The sequence below is a fragment of the Callorhinchus milii genome, unplaced genomic scaffold (genome assembly GCF_018977255.1).
Source record: "Callorhinchus milii isolate IMCB2004 unplaced genomic scaffold, IMCB_Cmil_1.0 Scaffold54, whole genome shotgun sequence".
NCBI classification, from domain to species: Eukaryota; Metazoa; Chordata; class Chondrichthyes; order Chimaeriformes; family Callorhinchidae; genus Callorhinchus; species Callorhinchus milii.
In genome coordinates this window covers 54230-74308 of record NW_024704795.1, presented here as the reverse complement: position 1 = coordinate 74308, position 20079 = coordinate 54230, and the positions used below count along the sequence as shown (strand labels likewise).

Here is a 20079-nt window from a genome sequence, read left to right as displayed (position 1 = left end):
AAGACCAGGTGAGTTATACAGAGACCAGCCCAGTTATACAGAGACCAGAGCATTAATATAGAGACCAGGGCTCTTATCCAGAGACCAGGCCTCTTATACAGAGACCAGGGCTGTTATACAGAGACCAGGGCAGTAATACAGAGACCAGGCCTCTTATACAGAGACCAGACCTCTTATACAGAGACCAGGCCAGTAATACAGAGACCAGGCCAGTAATACAGAGACCAGAGCGGTAATGCAGAGACCATGCCAGTTTTACAGAAACCAGGCCAGTGTTACAGAGACCAGGCCAGTTATACACAGACCAGAGCATTAATATAGATACCAGGACTCTTATACAGAGACCAGGCCTCTTATACAGAGACCAGTGCTGTTGTACAGAGACCCGGGCTGTTATGCAGAGACCAGGCCAGTTATGCAGAGACTAGAGCATTAACACAGAGACCAGGCCTCTTACACAGAGACCAGGCCTCTTACACAGAGACGGCATCTTATACAGAGACCAGGCCACTTATACAGAGACCAGGGCTGTTATAAAGAGACCAGTCCTCTTATACAGAGACCAGATCTCTAATACAGAGAAAAGGCCAGTCATACCGAGACCAGAGCAGTAATACAGAGACCAGGCCAGCCTTACAGAGACCAGAGCTGTTATACAGAGACCAGGCCAGTTTTACAGAAACCAGGCCAGTTTTACAGCGACGAGGCCTGTTACACAGAGACCAGGCCAGTTATATAGAGACCAGACCTGTTATACAGAGACCAGGCCACATATACAGAGACAAGGGCTGTTATACAGAGACGAGGCCAGTTTACAGAGACCAGACCGTTTATACATAGACTAGACAAGTTATACAGAGACCAGGCAAGCTTTATAGAGACCAGGCCTGTTAAACAGAGACCAGGCCTGTTATACAGAAACCAGAGCATTAATATAGAGACCACGGCTCTTATCCAGAGACCAGGCCTCTTATACAGAGACCAGGGCTGTTATACAGAGACCAGGGCAGTAATACAGAGACCAGGCCAGTAATACAGAGACCAAAGCGGTGATACAGAGACCAGGCCAGCTTTACAGAGACCAGGGCTGTTATACAGAGGCCAGTCCAGTAATACCAGGCCGGTAATACAGACACAAGGGATGCTGTACAGAGACCAGAGCTGTTATACAGAGACCATGCCAGTTTTACAGAAACCAGGCCAGTTTTACAGAGACCCGGCCAGTTATACAAAGACCAGGTGAGTTATACAGAGACCAGGCCAGTTATACAGAGACCCGGCCAGTTATACAGAGAACAGGTGAGTTATACAAAGACCAGGTGAGTTATACAGAGACCAGGCCAGTTATACAGAGACCCGGCCAGTTATACAGAGAACAGGTGAGTTATACAGAGACCAGGCCAGTTATACAGAGAAAAGGTGAGTTATACAGAGACCAGGCAAGTTATTCAGAGACCGGAGCAGTAATACAGAGACCAGGCCAGTTATACAGAGACCAGAGCTGTTATACAGAGACCATGCCAGTTTTACAGAAACCAGGCCAGTTTTACAGAGACCCGGCAGAGTAATACAAAGACCAGGTGATTTATACAGAGACCAGGCCAGTTATACAGAGACCCGGCCAGTTATACAGAGAACAGGTGAGTTATACAGAGACCAGGCCAGTTATACAGAAACCAGAGCATTAATATAGAGACCACGGCTCTTATCCAGAGACCAGGCCTCTTATACAGAGACCAGGGCTGTTATACAGAGACCAGGGCAGTAATACAGAGACCAGGCCAGTAATACAGAGACCAGAGCGGTGATACAGAGACCAGGCCAGCTTTACAGAGACCAGGGCTGTTATACAGAGGCCAGTCCAGTAATACCAGGCCGGTAATACAGACACAAGGGATGCTGTACAGAGACCAGAGCTGTTATACAGAGACCATGCCAGTTTTACAGAAACCAGGCCAGTTTTACAGAGACCCGGCCAGTTATACAAAGACCAGGTGAGTTATACAGAGACCAGGCCAGTTATACAGAGACCCGGCCAGTTATACAGAGACCAGACCTCTTATACAGAGACCAGGCCAGTAATAAAGAGACCAGGCCAGTAATACAGAGACCAGAGCGGTAATACAGAGACCAGGCCAGCTTTACAGAAACCAGGGCTGTTATACAGAGGCCAGTCCAGTAATACAGAAACCAGGCCGGTAATACAGACACAAGGGATGCTATACAGAGACCAGGGCTGTTATACAGAGACCAGACCTCTTATATAGAGACCAGGGCTGTTATATAGAGACCAGGGCAGTAATACAGAGACCAGGCCAGTTTTACAGAGAGCCGGCCAGTTATACAAAGACCAGGTGAGTTATACAGAGACCAGGCCAGTTATACAGAGACCCGGCCAGTTATACAGAGAACAGGTGAACTATACAGAGACCAGGCCAGTTATACAGAGAAAAGGTGAGTTATACAGAGACCAGGCAAGTTATTCAGAGACCGGAGCAGTAATACAGAGACCAGGCCAGTTATACAGAGACCATGCCAGTTTTACAGAAACCAGGCCAGTTTTACAGAGACCCGGCCAGTAATACAAAGACCAGGTGATTTATACAGAGACCAGGCCAGTTATACAGAGACCCGGCCAGTTATACAGAGAACAGGTGAGTTATACAGAGACCAGGCCAGTTATACAGAAACCAGAGCATTAATATAGAGACCACGGCTCTTATCCAGAGACCAGGCCTCTTATACAGAGACCAGGGCTGTTATACAGAGACCAGGGCAGTAATACAGAGACCAGGCCTCTTATACAGAGACCAGACCTCTTATACAGAGACCAGGCCAGTAATACAGAGACCAGGCCAGTAATACAGAGACCAGAGCGGTGATACAGAGACCAGGCCAGCTTTACAGAGACCAGGGCTGTTATACAGAGGCCAGTCCAGTAATACAGAAACCAGGCCGGTAATACAGACACAAGGGATGCTATACAGAGACCAGGGCTGTTATACAGAGACCAGACCTCTTATATAGAGACCAGGGCTGTTATACAGAGACCAGGGCTGTTATACAGAGACCAGGGCAATAATACAGAGACCAGGCTAGTTATACAGAGACGAGGCCTTTTATACAGAGACCAGGCCAGTTATACAGAGACCCGGCCAGTTATACAGAGACCAGGCGAGTTATACAGAAACCATGCCTGTTATACAGAGACCAGGCCAGTTATACAGAGAACAGGTAAGTTATACAGAGACCAGGCCAGTTATACAGAGACCAGAGCAGTAATACAGAGACCAGGCCAGTTATACAGAGACCAGGCCAGTTTTACAGTGACCCAGCCAGTTATACAAAGACCAGGTGAGTTATACAGAGACCAGGCCAGTTATACAGAAACCCGGCCAGTTATACAGAGACCAGACCTCTTATATAGAGACCAGGGCTGTTATACAGAGACCAGGGCTGTTATACAGAGACCAGGGCAGTAATACAGAGACCAGAGCTGTTATACAGAGACCATGCCAGTTTTACAGAAACCAGGCCAGTTTTACAGAGACCCGGCCAGTAATACAAAGACCAGGTGAGTTATACAGAGACCGGAGCAGTAATACAGAGACCAGGCCAGTTATACAGAGACCAGAGCTGTTGTACAGAGACCATGCCAGTTTTACAGAAACCAGGCCAGTTTTACAGAGACCCGGCCAGTAATACAAAGACCAGGTGAGTTATACAGAGACCAGCCCAGTTATACAGAGACCAGAGCATTAATATAGAGACCAGGGCTCTTATCCAGAGACCAGGCCTCTTATACAGAGACCAGGGCTGTTATACAGAGACCAGGGCAGTAATACAGAGACCAGGCCTCTTATACAGAGACCAGACCTCTTATACAGAGACCAGGCCAGTAATACAGAGACCAGGCCAGTAATACAGAGACCAGAGCGGTAATGCAGAGACCATGCCAGTTTTACAGAAACCAGGCCAGTGTTACAGAGACCCGGCCAGTTATACAAAGACCAGGTGAGTTATACAGAGACCAGGCCAGTTATACACAGACCAGAGCATTAATATAGATACCAGGACTCTTATACAGAGACCAGGCCTCTTATACAGAGACCAGTGCTGTTGTACAGAGACCCGGGCTGTTATGCAGAGACCAGGCCAGTTATGCAGAGACTAGAGCATTAACACAGAGACCAGGCCTCTTACACAGAGACCAGGCCTCTTACACAGAGACGGCATCTTATACAGAGACCAGGCCACTTATACAGAGACCAGGGCTGTTATAAAGAGACCAGTCCTCTTATACAGAGACCAGATCTCTAATACAGAGAAAAGGCCAGTCATACCGAGACCAGAGCAGTAATACAGAGACCAGGCCAGCCTTACAGAGACCAGAGCTGTTATACAGAGACCAGGCCAGTTTTACAGAAACCAGGCCAGTTTTACAGCGACGAGGCCTGTTACACAGAGACCAGGCCAGTTATATAGAGACCAGACCTGTTATACAGAGACCAGGCCACATATACAGAGACAAGGGCTGTTATACAGAGACGAGGCCAGTTTACAGAGACCAGACCGTTTATACATAGACTAGACCAGTTATACAGAGACCAGGCAAGCTTTATAGAGACCAGGCCTGTTAAACAGAGACCAGGCCTGTTATACAGAGACCTGGGCTGTTATACAGAGACCAGGTCAGTTTTACAGAGACCAGAGCTGTTATACAGAGACCAGGCCAGCTGTGCAGTGATCAGGCCTGTTACACTGAGACCAGGCCACTTATACAGAGACCAGGGCTGTTATACAGAGACCAGGCCAGTTTTACAGAGAACAGGCCAGTTATTCCAAGACCAGGCCTGATATACAGAGACCCGACCTCTTATACAGAGACCAGGCCAGTAATACAGAGACCAGAGCAGCCTAACAGAGACCAGGTCTATTATGCAGAGACCAGCACTGTTATACAGAGACCAGGCCATTTATACAGAGATCAGGCCTCTTATACAGAGGCCAAGGCTGTTATACAGAGTCTAGGCCTCTTATACAGAGTCCAGGCCTCTAATACAGAGACGAGCGCTGTTATACAGAGACCAGACCTCTTATACAGAGAACAGGCCAGTAATACAGAGACCAGAGCAGCCTTACAGAGACCAGGTCTATTATGCAGAGACCAGCGCTGTTATACAGAGACCAGGCCATTTATACAGAGACCAGACCTCTTATACAGAGACCAGCGCTGTTATACAGAGTCTAGGCCTCTTATACAGAGACCAGGCCACTAATACAGAGACCAGCGCTGTTATACAGAGACCAGGCCTGTTATACAGAGACCAGGCCAGTTATCCAGAGTGAGTATGATTGTTGCCGAAGTGTTCCCTGTGTCTGTCTCCAGCAACTGAAATATAATATGCAAACAGGAATCCTGATTTTCTGCCTTGTGTTCATTTTTTGAGTGTGGAGTATGTGCACTTAATGTAAGATGTACAATTGTCAATACTGCATCACTCAACAGCATATTAAATGGGTTTTGATTTGATAAATTTATGTGTCTCTGTTGTGTGAATATACCCACAGACCGTGTGCTGATCGTGTCCCACTGATCGCTCGCTCCTGGCCTCTGTGGGCACATTTTGGCTGTTGCCCCGAACCGAGCCGTCCACGCCTGATAATGTTCTTGCTCCCAACCCCACACTTTGCTTCTCCCACTCTGTGCTGCTCTCCCATTGCCCTGCTTGCCTGTACGTGTGTGTGTGAGCGTGCATGTGTGTGGGTGCGTACGTGTGTGTGAGTGTGCATGTGTGTGTATGTGCATGTGTGTATATGTGTGTGTATGTGAGTGTGTGTGAATGTGTGTGTGTGTGTATGTTTTCGTGTGTGTGTCTGTAAGTGTGCATGTGTGTGTGTGTGTATGTACGTTTGTAGGTATATATGTGCATATATATATGTGTGTGTGAGTGCGTTAGTATGTGTGTACGTGTGTATGCATGGGTATGTACGTGTGTGAGTCAGTGTGTATGTGTGCCAATGAACATATATCAGGACTATCTGTCGGGACAAAGTCAGAAAACAACTGAAAACATGGAAGATGAGCTGACACATCGGCAGTAATGCAGACACCACCATTGATGTCTGCACTCTTCACCTCACGGAGCCAATCCGAAACCTCGGTGTCCTTTTCGATCTTCAGCTACCCTTCAAACCCTTCATTCATGCCATGAACTGTTCCATCTTTCCACACCTCTGCAACATTGCCCATCTCCACCACTGCCTCTCACCACAGGCCATTGAGACCCCAATACACAATTTCATCATATCCCATTGGTGGTCAGGCATTCAGCATCCCTGCCCCCACAGTCTGGAACTCTACCCCACAATCCCTCCACTTCACCCCCAAGCTTGCCTCCTTCAATTCCCGTCTGAAGACCGTGTCATTTGTTGTTGCTGTAGAGCTGAGGCATGAGACACAAGATCCTTTGGTCCCACTAACAATGGGAACCTGCGAGATACTGGAGAGGAAGTGAAGGAGATTTACCAGGATGGTACCAGGAATGAGGGACTTCAGTTATCAGGAGAGGCTTGAGAAGCTCGGATTATTCTCCTTGGAGCAGGGACGGTTAAGCGGAGAATTTGGAGCAGATTTGATAAAGTAAAGAAGGAGAAACTATTCCCACTGACGGGTGGGTCAGTAACCCGAGGACACCGAGTTAAAAGAAACAGAGGGGAGGTGAGGAGAAATGTTTTCACACAAGGAGTTGTTTGGATCTTGAATCCATTGTGTGAAAGGCTGGTGGACGCCGATGGCCACTTTATGAGAGAAATCGATCATTATTTGGAGAGAACCAGTTTGCAGGGCGATGGGGAGAGAGCAGGGGACTGACTTGGGTGGCTCTTTTCAAACAGCCGGCAGACACAATGGGCCGAATGGCCTCCTTCTGTGCCGTACTATTCTATTCATTCTACGTGGCTCAAGGTTTCCAATTCTCCAGCTCCTTAGCAACATAACCTTCGGGAACATGGAGGCTGTCCGTGTGAGATTCATAGTAACAGAAGTCATGACAAGTTGGATACAGAAACACTAAGCTGTGGTTTGTCTGTGGACAATCTTATTCGGGCTCCCGCTGGAGCGACCACATTATATATAGTGAAGGACAAACGCCTGACGCCAGACGAGTTTCGTTTGGAAGTTACAGCCTTTGATATGAGCACTTGGGCGGCTCTTATAAGAGCCTTTGTTCTTTGTGTCTTGACGTTGAGGAGATGTTCAGCCGCCGAATCCGTACAGAGTGCGGCCCTGGCGTTTCAGAGCGTACACCACATCCATGGCGGTGACGGTCTTGCGCTTGGCGTGCTCCGTGTAGGTGACCGCATCCCTGATCACATTCTCCAGGAAAACCTTCAGCACCCCGCGGGTCTCCTCGTAGATCAGGCCGGAGATGCGCTTGACTCCGCCACGCCGCGCCAGGCGGCGGATGGCTGGTTTGGTGATGCCCTGGATGTTATCACGGAGCACTTTGCGGTGACGCTTAGCGCCGCCTTTCCCCAGACCTTTGCCTCCTTTGCCTCGGCCAGACATGTCTCTCCTCCACTCAACAGCAGTCGAATGACGGACACGCAGCTTCTGGCTGCTTTTATACAGGGCGCCCCGACCTGGCTGAGGAAGGCAGAGCAGAGCTGCCGAGGGGAGGAGACGGTCACAGTGACACACACACACAGACACACAACAGCTGCCGCAGCTCAGCTCCTCCCGCAGTTTCCCACAATTGCCAATTGTTCAAACAATTTCGCAAAAGCAAACCGGAAACCAAAAGAACCCCAATTCAAATGCCATGTGAACCTCTAAACCCCATGGTTTCCCATCAAGCAGTAATGTTAAAGCAGCTCTCCAGCTGGAATGTGCGCGGGAAATACCATTCAACCTCACTGACCAGAAAGAGTTACTGTTAACTGTTAATGTGGCTTCCCTGAAAATAACCCAAATGCTCCTTAATTCCCAGCATGTTACAGGCACAGACATGGAATATTAGAGGTTGAAGGTATAAGATGAGGCTCAGTGTCTGTGTCACTGCCAGATTTTAGCCAGAATCTCGAGCTCGGAAACTTCTCAGTTTCTTTCTATTTTTCGCCGAATGATCAACGCTGTGTTTTGCCATTCCACCGCTGTATATTTCCCGCTGTTGTAGCTATTGATGGGAAGGAGAATGTAGTCACCGTAGTGAAACTGGCGGGCTTTTTGAATTTGCTGCGAGTCTCAGTGTGAACCAAAGATTCACACAGTAACACGGCCTGACAGGGAGTCACCGCCACAGCTGATACTGTAACACATTCAGTGCTCGGCAGAGAAACGGAGAATGAATGGCTCTCAGCCCAAAGTCATTCCATGTTATTTTCAGGCAGCTGTTTATGTCATGAAACATGCTCGAGATTTGTTCAGCTAGCTGGAGAGGATTGGCATGTGCCTGCGAATATTCCCCTTTGACCTCAATCGCCATGTAAGCCTTTTATTGCTATCTATATCTCTGTAGTTAAACAATCAGTTCAATTCCAGGCAGAGGGCGAAACCTTGGGCAAGTTTCCTTACTCCACACAGAGCCTAATAATAATCCCTCCAAAACCAAACACAATAATAAATTGGTCATTTTCAATCCAGGACTGTTTGTGGGACATTGCTGTGCGCAATTGGCTGCCGCGTTCGCCCACAAATATACAGTCAATTCACTTTACAGTGTGTTCTGTGAAGCGCTTTGGGACGTCCTCCTGACGTGAAAAGCGCTATATCAAATGCAAGGATTATTATTATTACTATTAACCGTGGAGCACACAGACAGAACCAGTGAAATCCTTTCTCCTTTGTCCTATCTGTGAGAACACTGACACTGTGGCGAGCTCCTATCTCAGAGCCTCCTGTCACTCACTGCGCTGCCAAACAGTCACAAACTCCGGGAGACTGCAGCACATAACATGGACAGAGGAAAATCCGCTCCTGAGAATTCAATGACTGGGGTATAGTTTGCCAGTTCAAGGCGCTGATTCAATGATAGTGTCAGCGGCTCTGTGTTAAAAAGGCGCCAGACTCAGATTCCAGTCACTGTGCTAGTGTGTCCAGCTTCATCCCGGGATTTCCAAATCCCTAGCACCAGAAGTAAGAATATTTTCTGTTGACGGGATGGCCCCGACCCTCTGCTTGACATCACAGCCACAATTTAAGCTGTGATTCTGTTTGGTTTGAGAATATCATTCAAGTCGCCGTCAATATGTCCAGGATTCAGCGCTGATCCGCGGGCAATCCCACATTCAAACGTTTTTAACTGGAAGCTGCTGCCTTTAGTTCAGTTGTGCAGTGTCTCTCAGTGAAGAGCGGATTGTGCACTTCAGCAAAAGGCTGTTGTTGACTCTCAGCACAAACGAGTTTAGAGACAAACGATCAGTTTTGGAAACGACAGAAACACAGAGATTTGAAACCCGGAAGCTGAGCAGCGGCTGACTCTGCCGCGTCCGCTCGGAGGCTGTAAGTGGCTGTGGCGCCGCCTGGCTTCACTATCCTGAGCAGCTCCACACACTGAGCCTCTCACAGGGACTATGGCTGAAACTGCTCCCGCCGCCGTCCAGCCTCCTGCAGCCGCCACCGCTTCGCCCAAAGCCGCCAAGAAGAAGCGCGTTGCCCCGAAGCAGAAACCCGGCTTCAACCTGATGGAGGAGATCAAGCAGATGGTGGCGAGCGCTGAGCATCGCAGGGGCTTGTCCGTGGTCGCCATCAAGAAGACTCTGGACGCCAAAGGCTACAAGCCGGAAACTCACAAACACCAGGTCAGGGCTTCTCTGAAGAGACTGACAGACAGAGGTATCCTGATCCAGACCACGGGCATCGGCGCCACCGGCTCCTTCAAACTCAACAAGGACAACGCGGCAAAGAAGCCGACCCCGCGGGGGAAGAAGGCAGCGGCCGCCAAGAAAGCTTCTCCACGGAAGAAACTTGCAACAAAAAAGCCAAGTTCACCCAAGAAACCATCTGTGCCCAAGAGAGTCCACAAAGCCAAGTCTCCCGCTGTCAAGAAGACCCCGAAAGCTGCCGTGAGTAAGAAGCCCAAATCGGCCAAAAAACCTGTAAAGAAAGCGGTGGTAAAGAAAGCTGTAAAGAAGCCCGCAGCCTCAAAGAGACCAAGCGGCAAAACCGCCAAACGTTTCCCCAAAGCGCCGGCGGCTAAGAAAACACCAGCCAAAAAGAAGTAACTTCTCCCCTCTGCTGATATTAACCCCCAAAGGCTCTTCTCAGAGCCACCCATTCCCTCCCAAACGAGCTGCACCTAACGAATGATTCTGGGGTGAGCAGAGTGTCTGTCACAGGAGAGCAGAAACATAGACATAAACAGCAGGTACTGGGACCTTTGGCGTGTGTCCATGGCAGCATCTTGGCACCTGAGTCGGTGTGAATCCGAGTTAGTCCAGTGGTTAGTATCTCCGCCTGTCACGCGGGAGACCGGGGTTCAAATCGCCGACAGGGAGGTCGTTTTCGTCTCTGTGTTAGTTACCAAACAAGCATTCGTAAAAGACAACAATGATATCTTTGCCCAGTAACCAACGCTGCTTCTAAACTGTTTGGAACAGACAAAGACCAAGTGTGTCAAGAGCAAATATCCCCATAAAAAATATCAACTAAACATCTTTTGCTTTTCACCTCAAAATATTATTTGCCCGCTATGTGTACATCAAATTTACCTGAAACGGTACAGACAGTTATCTGGAGACCAGGCCAGTTTACCGAGACCAGACCTGTTATACAGAGACAAGACAGACATTCTGAACTGTATTTGAATTGGATTTCTCTTTACTGGGACTATTCTGCTTAATTATGAGCCCAGTAACCATTGTTGCATTAAATATATATTGGCATTAGCATTTATTAGTAAATAAATGCAACAAGTTTCCACTATTGTGCTTTATCCTCACAGGCCTTTGTGTTGCTTTGAGTAATACAGCATTAACTTGAGAGTTAACTCTATATAACTCAAAGCAACACAACCTGCTGTCCTGCTGTCCTCCACAGCCCTGCTGTCTTGTGGGGTTTGGAAGATCTTACCATCAGATAAGGAAGCCAGTCTCCGGGCTGCAATACCGAGGCTGACCACAGGGGAAGCAGATATTTCTGTCTCTCAGGGTGAAAGCTCAGGTGTAAACCTGCAAGAGAGGAAACTGGCAGATAATATTTGTGCAAATTAATTTAACTGATGTGAAATCAGAGAAAATAAAACCTTTATTCCAGGTGAATTAATACATGTCGATAAACTTTGAAGTTATGATGAACTGTAGTCCTGTAGCTCAGTGGTTATTGCCCTCGCCTTGCCCCTGGCTTCAAATCCAGGCAGGGAGAAACCTTGGGCAAGTTTCCTTACTCCACACACCTAATAATAATCCCTCCAAAAAACAAAACAATAATTGGTCATTTTCAATCCATGACTGTTTGTGGGACGCTGCTGTGGTCAATTGGCTGCCGCGTTTCGCCAACAAATATACAATTAATTCACTTTACAGCATATTCTGTGAAGCGCTTTGAGACATTGAGAAGACATGAAAAGCGCTATATCAAATGCAAGGATTATTATTATTATTATTGTCATCATTATTATAATAAAATCACTGTGGTTGTAGATTTTGTGTCTGATCAAAATAGCATAATTTTACTTTTGTCAGAAAGATGTCAGACAATTGTGGAAAGCCATCCACTATCTTAAAACTATTCAAACATACATACTATGAATCACAAAACAGAAACAAATGATGGGAGATTTAACACAGAAATCTGTTCGGACATGGAATGCCCAATATGAAACCATGGCTGAGGCGGTTTCAAATTTCATAATGAGAGCATTTGATAAATATCTGCAACAGTAATACAAAAGGCTGTGGGGGAAGCAGCTGGAGAATGTGATGGAACTCATTGCAACAGTCATTGAAGGAGGTGTTTAATACAAGCACAGTTGTGTGAAAGGCCTCCTTCAATGGTTCACATTTTTCATGATTCTATAGTTTAGAGCAATGGTCGTATTGAAGAATATCTCAATATAAAAATAAAATCTTTTAAAAAAATCTCCCAAAGACTGTTTTGTTACATTGTGGATATTGTTCTCTTTTCCAACATAGAAATGTCTACAATCATAATTTGCACAAACAATATCTCCAAGTATCCTCTCTTAACCGCTGAGGGTTCACCTTGAAAGGCAAAAATATTTGCTCCCCCATGTCACCGAGTTACCAAATAGCAAAGCATTATTTGGCTACTTTTTGAACATTGAAGAGCTCTGCCCTATTCAGCCAACTGCCTCCATTTCATCTCAGCAAACGGTTTCTCCTCCCGCCTCAGCAAACGGTTTCTCCTCCCGCGGTGTACCCCAGGGTTCCATCCTTGGCCCCCTTCTTTTCATAAATATGGTCCCTTCTTGGGGATGTCATCTGAAATTACGGGGTCCTCTTCTACATATATTCAGATGACACACAAATTTGCATTGCGTATTCCAGTTCCACCGTAATCCAGGGCCACAGCACTCCCCTCGCAAGTGAGAGAACCTGGCTTGGATTCCTGGAAGAGCGAAACACTGGGCACATTTCCTTCAACCCTGGAGAAATCCTGGTGTAAAATCTAAAGCTTTGCGATGTTGATTAAAGTTAGTTCCCTGAATGTGTTCAGCATTTGCAACAAATTGGGCTGTATTTCAGCCCTGCAGTATCTGTCCAGGGTAAAGGCTGACATCCTGTTCCTGCAGCAGTGTGGAATCCCTCAACGTGGCAGTTTCAGGGTCTGGTCCAAGTGGTGGTCTCCCCACTGAACCTCAGTTTGTTCTGGGGCCGTGGCTGCCACAGCTCTGGGGTATCTGTCCTGCTACAAGGTGGGGGGGAATTCACCATCACCAATCGAAAGGGGAGGAACTATGCTGTTTGCCTGTTCAGGTGGAGTTTGGAGATTCCAGATCACTATTGGAAATTAGCACACAGTTACTCCTGCTTTCCTGGACAATAATCCTTCTCATAACATCCATGATTTGTTGTGGGTCATTGCTGGAGCTGAATGGGAGATTCCTTGTTCCCACTGACTGGTGTTCCCTCCAAATATTGTTGTCAAGCTCGGCTGGCTGGTCTAGCATTAACAGTGTGTGTTCCTTATCCTCTCAGGAAGCCAAGCAGGGCATCCCTCAAGTCAGTGCACATTGAAATACAACCTTGCTTTTAATATTGCCCCTTTCATGTCTGAAAGTATCAACTTTGTTTCACATCATTTCACTTTTGATGAAAGACCCACCTGTGCACTGTGTCTGTATCAAAGTGATTCACTGAGAATAAAACCAGAGTGGGATGGTGGGGGTGTGGGGTGTGAGGTGCTTTTGACTCAGGTTCAATGTCTCCATGAAATAACTTCAGGCATTTATAAAGCTGCTTGAGCTTCTCCATTGCAATGGCTATTCAGTACGCAGCACCGACTGCCCTGGTCCAAATTGCCATTGACCTCTATCTGCAACCAGGACTCTTCTGCCACCTTGTTCTCAGACCCTCTTTGTTGTCTCCCACATTTATCCACACGATCCTTCTCTCAGCTCTGCTCCACCTTCAAGATTCTGTCCAATACTCGTTTCACTCTTACCTATTCCAGCAAAGTTGCTCCTCTGTCATTTCAAACAGCTTCTCCTACTGCTCCCAAACACACACAAGCAGTGTTCTTTAGAGCTTCATCCCAGTCCCTGCTTTTCTGATGGATGCATTGTCAGCTATCAAGTTATTCATGAGCTGGCACTCGCTTCACATGAATGTTGACCAAAGAGATTGTTATTGTGCAATTGGTTTTATTTGCGGCAATAACAGGCCTGGTCTCTGTATGACAGGCCTGGTCTCTGTGTGGCAGGCCTGGTCTCTGTGTGGCAGGCCTGGTCTCTGTGTGGCAGGCCTGGTCTCTGTGTGGCAGGCCTGGTCTCTGTGTGGCAGGCCTGGTCTCTGTGTGGCAGGCCTGGTCTCTGTGTGGCAGGCCGGGTCTCTGTGTGGCAGGCCGGGTCTCTGTGTGGCAGGCCGGGTCTCTGTGTGGCAGGCCGGGTCTCTGTGTGGCAGGCCGGGTCTCTGTGTGGCAGGCCGGGTCTCTGTGTGGCAGGCCGGGTCTCTGTGTGGCAGGCCTGGTCTCTGTGTGACAGGCCTGGTCTCTGTGTGACAGGCCTGGTCTCTGTGTGACAGGCCTGATCTCTGTGTGACAGCTCTGATCTCTGTGTGACAGCTCTGGTCTCTGTGTGACAGGTCTGGTCTCTGTGTGACAGGTCTGGTCTCTGTGTGACAGGTCTGGTCTCTGTGTGACAGGTCTGGTCTCTACAATAAACCTGTTTTCCATATAACAGGCCTGTGCTCTGTATAACTGGACTTGTTTCTCTATAATAAACCTGTTCTCCATATAACAGGCTTGGCCAATTTTTGCGTAATAATAAAAATTAGGATTCCTATTTGCATATTATATTATATATCAGTTGCTGGAGATAGAATCAGGGAACACATATACACTCACACACATACATACACATGCACACGCACGCACATACACACACACACCTACACACACACATGCACACTCACACACATGCACAAGCTCCTTCAGGTGAATTATCAACTCTGTCTCGTTACACGGATTGATGTAATTTCAGTAGAATATCTTATATATCTCTCTTCCCCACCCAACAAATCCTTTGTCCCCAGTAATCACAAGCCTCCGCAATTAATTGACATAAAACAGGGGGATATCTTGTACTCGCACAACTACTCTCATTGCTTTAAGACATTCTCAGGACATTGGGATTGAAGGACAAGAGAGGGTTAGGCGCTGAGGGCAGCTGAAATGAGCACCGGTGGAGCTACAGACTAAATTGGTACAGTGCCTTTCAGGTCGGGACGACGAGCCAAGGCGCTGGATATCGTCAGTGCACACACAAGTTTAAGGCGCTTTTGCTACAGCTCTGTCGGAGAGGTGGTGTGTGGCTCTGAAAAGAGCCTTTGTGTGTAGATGGAGTGACTGTGAGCCCTCACTTGGAGCTGGTGTACTTGGTGACGGCCTTGGTGCCCTCGGACACGGCGTGCTTGGCCAGCTCCCCGGGCAGCAGCAGGCGCACGGCGGTCTGGATCTCCCTGGAGGTGATGGTCGAGCGCTTGTTGTACTGCGCCAGGCGGGAAGCCTCGGACGCGATGCGCTCGAAGATGTCATTCACAAAGGAGTTCATGATGCTCATGGCCTTGGAGGAGATGCCGGTGTCCGGGTGGACCTGCTTCATCACCTTGTACACGTAGATGGAGTAACTCTCCTTCCTCGACCTCCTGCGCTTCTTGCCCGCAGTCTGCGGTTTGCGAATCGCTTTCTTGCTGCCTTTTTTGGGCGCTCCTTTGCCCTCGGATTTAGCGGCTTTGGCATCGGTTTTGCCCTCACCAGCCATTCTGCTCTCTTGATACCACCGACACAGTGTCGGGCAGTGGCTGATGTCTTCTTATATATTATCGCCATCCAATCCCAGCAAAGCAGTTTGTTCATCCCTCTTTAGCATAAACGGTTCCCCAATGGGACCCCGGGGGTTGGCAACCAATCCCCAGCCTCCCAGCCTCTGTGCTGTGATTGGCTGAGAGCCCGATGTGACGTAGAGACAGGGGGCTGGGGCTGCAGTGCGAGGAGATCTGATTGGGCAGGAAATGAAGGGCCTGACGCTCGGAGCCTATTTAAGCACAGAATCCGCTCTGGTTGGTGTCGGAATCTTAGTCAAAATGTCAGGACGTGGGAAGACCGGAGGTAAAGCCCGAGCCAAGGCCAAGTCCCGCTCCTCCCGGGCCGGACTGCAGTTCCCCGTGGGCCGCGTCCACAGACATCTCCGTAAAGGCAACTACGCTGATCGCGTGGGGGCCGGAGCCCCGGTCTATCTGGCCGCGGTGCTCGAGTATCTGACCGCTGAGGTGCTGGAGCTGGCGGGCAACGCCGCCCGCGACAACAAGAAGACCAGGATCATCCCCCGGCACCTGCAGCTGGCCGTCCGCAACGACGAGGAGCTGAACAAGCTGCTGGGGGGAGTGACTATCGCTCAGGGCGGCGTGCTGCCCAATATCCAGGCTGTGCTGCTGCCCAAGAAAACCTCCTCCCATCCTCAGAAGAAGTAAATCATCGGAGGTTTTCCTATCCAACCAAAGGCTCTTTTCAGAGCCACCCACACGGTCCAGGAAAGAGCCGTTTGCCGTTTCAGCAAAGCGACCTCCAGTGCAGGGAGCTCGCTCGGCAGTTGCGGAGACAGGGCCCGCACCAGCCATGTGGAGTCCTATAGCTCAGTGGTTAGAGCACTCGCTTTGCAAGTGAGAGACCTGAGTTCAATTCCAGGCAGAGGGCGAAACCTTGGGCAAGTTTCCTTACTCCACACAGAGCCTAATAATGACCCCTCCAAAGAACCAAAAACAAAAATTAAATTGGTCATTTTCAATCTACGACTGTTTGTGGGACATTGCTGTGCGCAATTGGCTGCTGCGTTCGCCCACAAATATACAGTCAATTCACTTTACAGTGTGTTCTGTGAAGCGCTTTGGGACGTCCTCCCGACGTGAAAAGTGCTATATCAAATGCAAGGATTATTATTATTATTATATATCTCTTACGCCACATCAAGTTGAATGGGCGGATATAATAATTGCGGGCTTTGGGATGACTTGGGGAGTCCGGGTGCAGTTCAGAGTTCCTCTTTGTGCGTCGCGTCGAAGACGCTGCAATAATGCCGCATGCATGTGAGCCACACACCGCTGCAAAATACTGCGGTGCCGGAAATCTGAAAGCAAAGCACAGCAGCAGGTCGGGCAGCATCAATGGAGAAAGGAAAGCGAGTCAACGTTTCGGGTCCGTGCTGACGCAGGGTCGTGGACCCGAAGCGTCGACGCGCTTTCCTCCCACAATGAACGCATGTGGATGGTTCAAGACACGATCCACAGAAAGACAGATCTCGCTGTATCGGCACCGGCCGTTACTGTACATTCGGTTTAACAGTGGTTTGGGCTGTAGATGCGTTAAGCTGAGGAGGAGTGTCAAGTGTACAGTTTGCTGGAGAGGCCGCTCTTTCCGTTTGACTATTTGGTGGCTCTTAAAAGAGCCTTTGTTCTACACAGTGTGGAGACGGAGGGTCTAAGCGCGCTCCCCGCGGATGCGGCGGGCCAGCTGGATGTCCTTGGGCATGATGGTGACCCGCTTGGCGTGGATAGCGCACAAGTTGGTGTCCTCAAACAGCCCCACCAGGTAAGCCTCGCTGGCCTCCTGAAGCGCCATGACGGCAGAGCTCTGGAAGCGCAGGTCCGTCTTGAAATCCTGAGCGATTTCCCGCACCAGGCGCTGGAAGGGCAGTTTGCGGATCAGCAGCTCGGTGGATTTCTGGTAGCGGCGGATCTCCCGGAGAGCCACGGTGCCGGGACGGTAGCGATGCGGCTTCTTCACGCCCCCCGTGGCCGGAGCGCTCTTACGAGCAGCTTTGGTGGCCAACTGTTTGCGGGGAGCTTTGCCGCCGGTGGATTTCCGCGCCGTCTGCTTTGTCCGCGCCATCTTCTGACTCCCGCAAACAAGACGAGCTGTGAATGGCGAGTGCACTGTGAGCAGCGGCTCTTATAGAGGCCACAGCGCAACGATTGGCTGCAGTCAGGGGAGGAGAGAGTCACTGACACAGGGAAGAGAGATCAGCCTCTGAGCTGCGAGCTCCACCTCCAGCTTCTCAACAAGCATTTCAGACAGGGACTGAATCACCCTCACGAATCACATTGAAAATAAGTAGTGATGTGAGAATGATATCAAAACATTGTGACTCCCATTGTTTGTTTTTTAGAAAAATAAGGCCTATTTACGGAAATGCTGACGGTTTCTCTGTGTCCGAGTTTGTCTGAAAACATTCTGAAGACGTTCGACAGCTTCAGGAATCCTGCAGTGGGACGGTTGGCACACTCACCCTCGCAAGCGCGAGGACCTGGGCCAGGGTTTCCGGACGGGGCCAAATGTTAGCAAAATTTCCTTACCCTTCCCGCCTCTGTTTACCGAGCAGTAACTAGGCACCCGCTTGTTAGTCGATTGGCGCATCGCTTTTCCGGTGGTAATAATCCCGTCAATAAAAGGAAAGAAGAATTTGGTCCCTCAATCCAGACTGTTTGTTGAACACTGCTGTGTGAAATTGACTGCTGCGATTCCCTCACCAAATAAATGCAGTCAAGTGGCTTTACAGTGTACTCTGTGAAGCGATTTGAGTCGTGTCAAAGATATGATGAGGCGATATATCAAATGCAAGGATTATTCTTATTATTATTATTATTTTCTACCGTGTTACAACACCACACAGTGTCTTCCCATTTCCTGCTCTTTGATACCTCTTTGGCAGCTTCCCCCCAAGCGACAGAGGCTCTGACCCACTTTCACACGGTTGAAGGTTACATTCATTCCTTAGAAAGCCTCCTGGTGATGCACACAATTAAAATGATAATCATGAGCACATCAATCACTTTAATGAAACCGATTTAATCTTAATCCGAAGAAGGATCTCATTTACTCCTTTCTTTATCTGAGTGAATTTGGTGCGGTTTCCAATGGTGTGGAACGGCGGGTGACTGCAGGCGGCCGATACACTGGGGCAGGACAGGGGGCACCCGTGTGCACACACACAGGGACAAACAGCCTGTGACTTTATTGTGGACAAAAATGAACTTCTCATTAATTGACTCAAACAAACTCTTTTTTTTCTTGGAATCACATATAATCCTGTCACTGCTTGCAATATGATAATTTTACACGATCTGAAATTCTGTAAGTATATGAACATTGAAAGTTCAGACATGACACTATGGTATAATGTTTCTCCTTATCCAGTGTTAATTTTAAATCGACTTTTGTTACAAAGTTTGACTGATTCTCTGAGGCTACACTCAATAACAGGATATTCAACATCAAGATAAATACTACTGAATGTTGAATTTTTCCAGATGGTCTATGCCTCTGATATTGTGTTTGGTTCTCATGTGGGTAACATCTGATTATAATAATAATAATCCTTGCATTTGATCTGGCGCTTTTCACGTCGGGAGGACGTCCCAAAGCGCTTCACAGAACATATTGTAAAGTGAATTAGCTGTTTATTTGTGGGCGAACGCGGCAGCGAATTGCGCACAGCAATTTCCCACATACAGTCGTAGATTGAAAGTGACCAATTTATTATTGTATTGTTTTGGAGGGATTATTATTAGGCTCTGTGTGGAGTAAGGAAATTTGCCCAAGGTTTCGCCCTCTGCCTGGAATTGAACTCAGGTCTCTCGCTTGCAAAGCGAGTGCTCTAACCACTGAGCTACAGGACTCCACTGATTGTCTGAATCTGCAGGTAAATCATGTGAGCTCCCTGTTATCCTGTGAGTAAGTTGTCTTTTTAACATGTTGAGTGGAGTTGAACTCAGATCTGTTTCTCTCGAAGCCCAAAGTTCAAATATTCCTCTTGAGCACAAATCTGTAGATAAACAGTGAAATATCCATCATCAGCTGTGGACAACATTCCTTACTCATGTCCTGAAGTTTAATCTGAAAGACAATAAAGTGTACGTCTGTCAGTGTGGCTCAGTTTTAGCAGCCTCACCTCTGAGCCAGTAGGTTGTGGGTTCATGCCCCACATTGGAAGTAGTTTAGTGCCATGCAATCTTTATCTTCCAACTGAACAAGCAGCCGGGACCTCAGTTTAACTTTTCATCCAAAGGACGGCACCTTCGACAGTGCAACACTGCCCCAGCACTGCATTGGAAAGTCAGTTGAGACAATGTCCCAAACTACGGCTTGAACCAGCAACCTTCTGACCCAGCGGCGAGAGACCAACCACTGAGTCAGGCCGGACACACTGTCTGTTGGAAATTTCCATTACCCACAACATGCAGGACTTTTCTAGGATTCCAGCTTTCCCTTAAACATACCCAATCAGTTAGTGACACTCTACAGTCCAACCCTATTGACAGCACAGGTTGACAGGCTTTATTTAACAATAACTCTCCTCAAAAAAAAACTTTCAAATTTGGTGTTCCTGACAAAATGTCACTCTGTGT

The 20079-nt window shown here is 48.3% G+C and overlaps 5 protein-coding genes across 5 annotated transcripts in view; 2 read left to right on the top strand and 3 right to left on the bottom strand.

The window, feature by feature from the left end:
• Positions 1–6900: 6900 nt before the first annotated feature.
• LOC121851549 (histone H4) lies at positions 6901–7585 on the bottom strand. The gene has a single exon (XM_042345491.1). The coding sequence runs from the start codon at positions 7568–7570 to the stop codon at positions 7259–7261; it is 312 nt and encodes a 103-aa protein (XP_042201425.1). The 5' UTR covers positions 7571–7585; the 3' UTR covers positions 6901–7258.
• A 1954-nt stretch (positions 7586–9539) lies between these two features.
• LOC121851539 (histone H1-like) lies at positions 9540–11397 on the top strand. The gene has a single exon (XM_042345481.1). It carries the CDS (start codon positions 9574–9576, stop codon positions 10222–10224), a length of 651 nt encoding a protein of 216 aa, XP_042201415.1. The 5' UTR covers positions 9540–9573; the 3' UTR covers positions 10225–11397.
• Positions 11398–14990: 3593 nt separating this feature from the next.
• On the bottom strand, positions 14991–15462 carry LOC121851542 (late histone H2B.L4-like). The gene has a single exon (XM_042345484.1). It carries the CDS (start codon positions 15438–15440, stop codon positions 15036–15038), a length of 405 nt encoding a protein of 134 aa, XP_042201418.1. The 5' UTR covers positions 15441–15462; the 3' UTR covers positions 14991–15035.
• Positions 15463–15738: 276 nt separating this feature from the next.
• On the top strand, positions 15739–16165 carry LOC121851545 (histone H2A-like). Its single transcript, XM_042345487.1, has one exon. It carries the CDS (start codon positions 15763–15765, stop codon positions 16147–16149), a length of 387 nt encoding a protein of 128 aa, XP_042201421.1. The 5' UTR covers positions 15739–15762; the 3' UTR covers positions 16150–16165.
• Positions 16166–17150: 985 nt separating this feature from the next.
• LOC121851537 overlaps positions 17151–20079 on the bottom strand; it is a 6049-nt gene continuing 3120 nt past the window's right edge. The window contains exons 4-5 of the mRNA XM_042345477.1: positions 18552–18627; positions 17151–17620 (exon numbers count right to left, since the gene is read on the bottom strand). Of these exons, the coding sequence (XP_042201411.1) occupies positions 17153–17620; positions 18552–18627 (544 nt within the window). The 3' untranslated portion in view covers positions 17151–17152. The remainder of the gene's footprint in view (positions 17621–18551; positions 18628–20079) is intronic.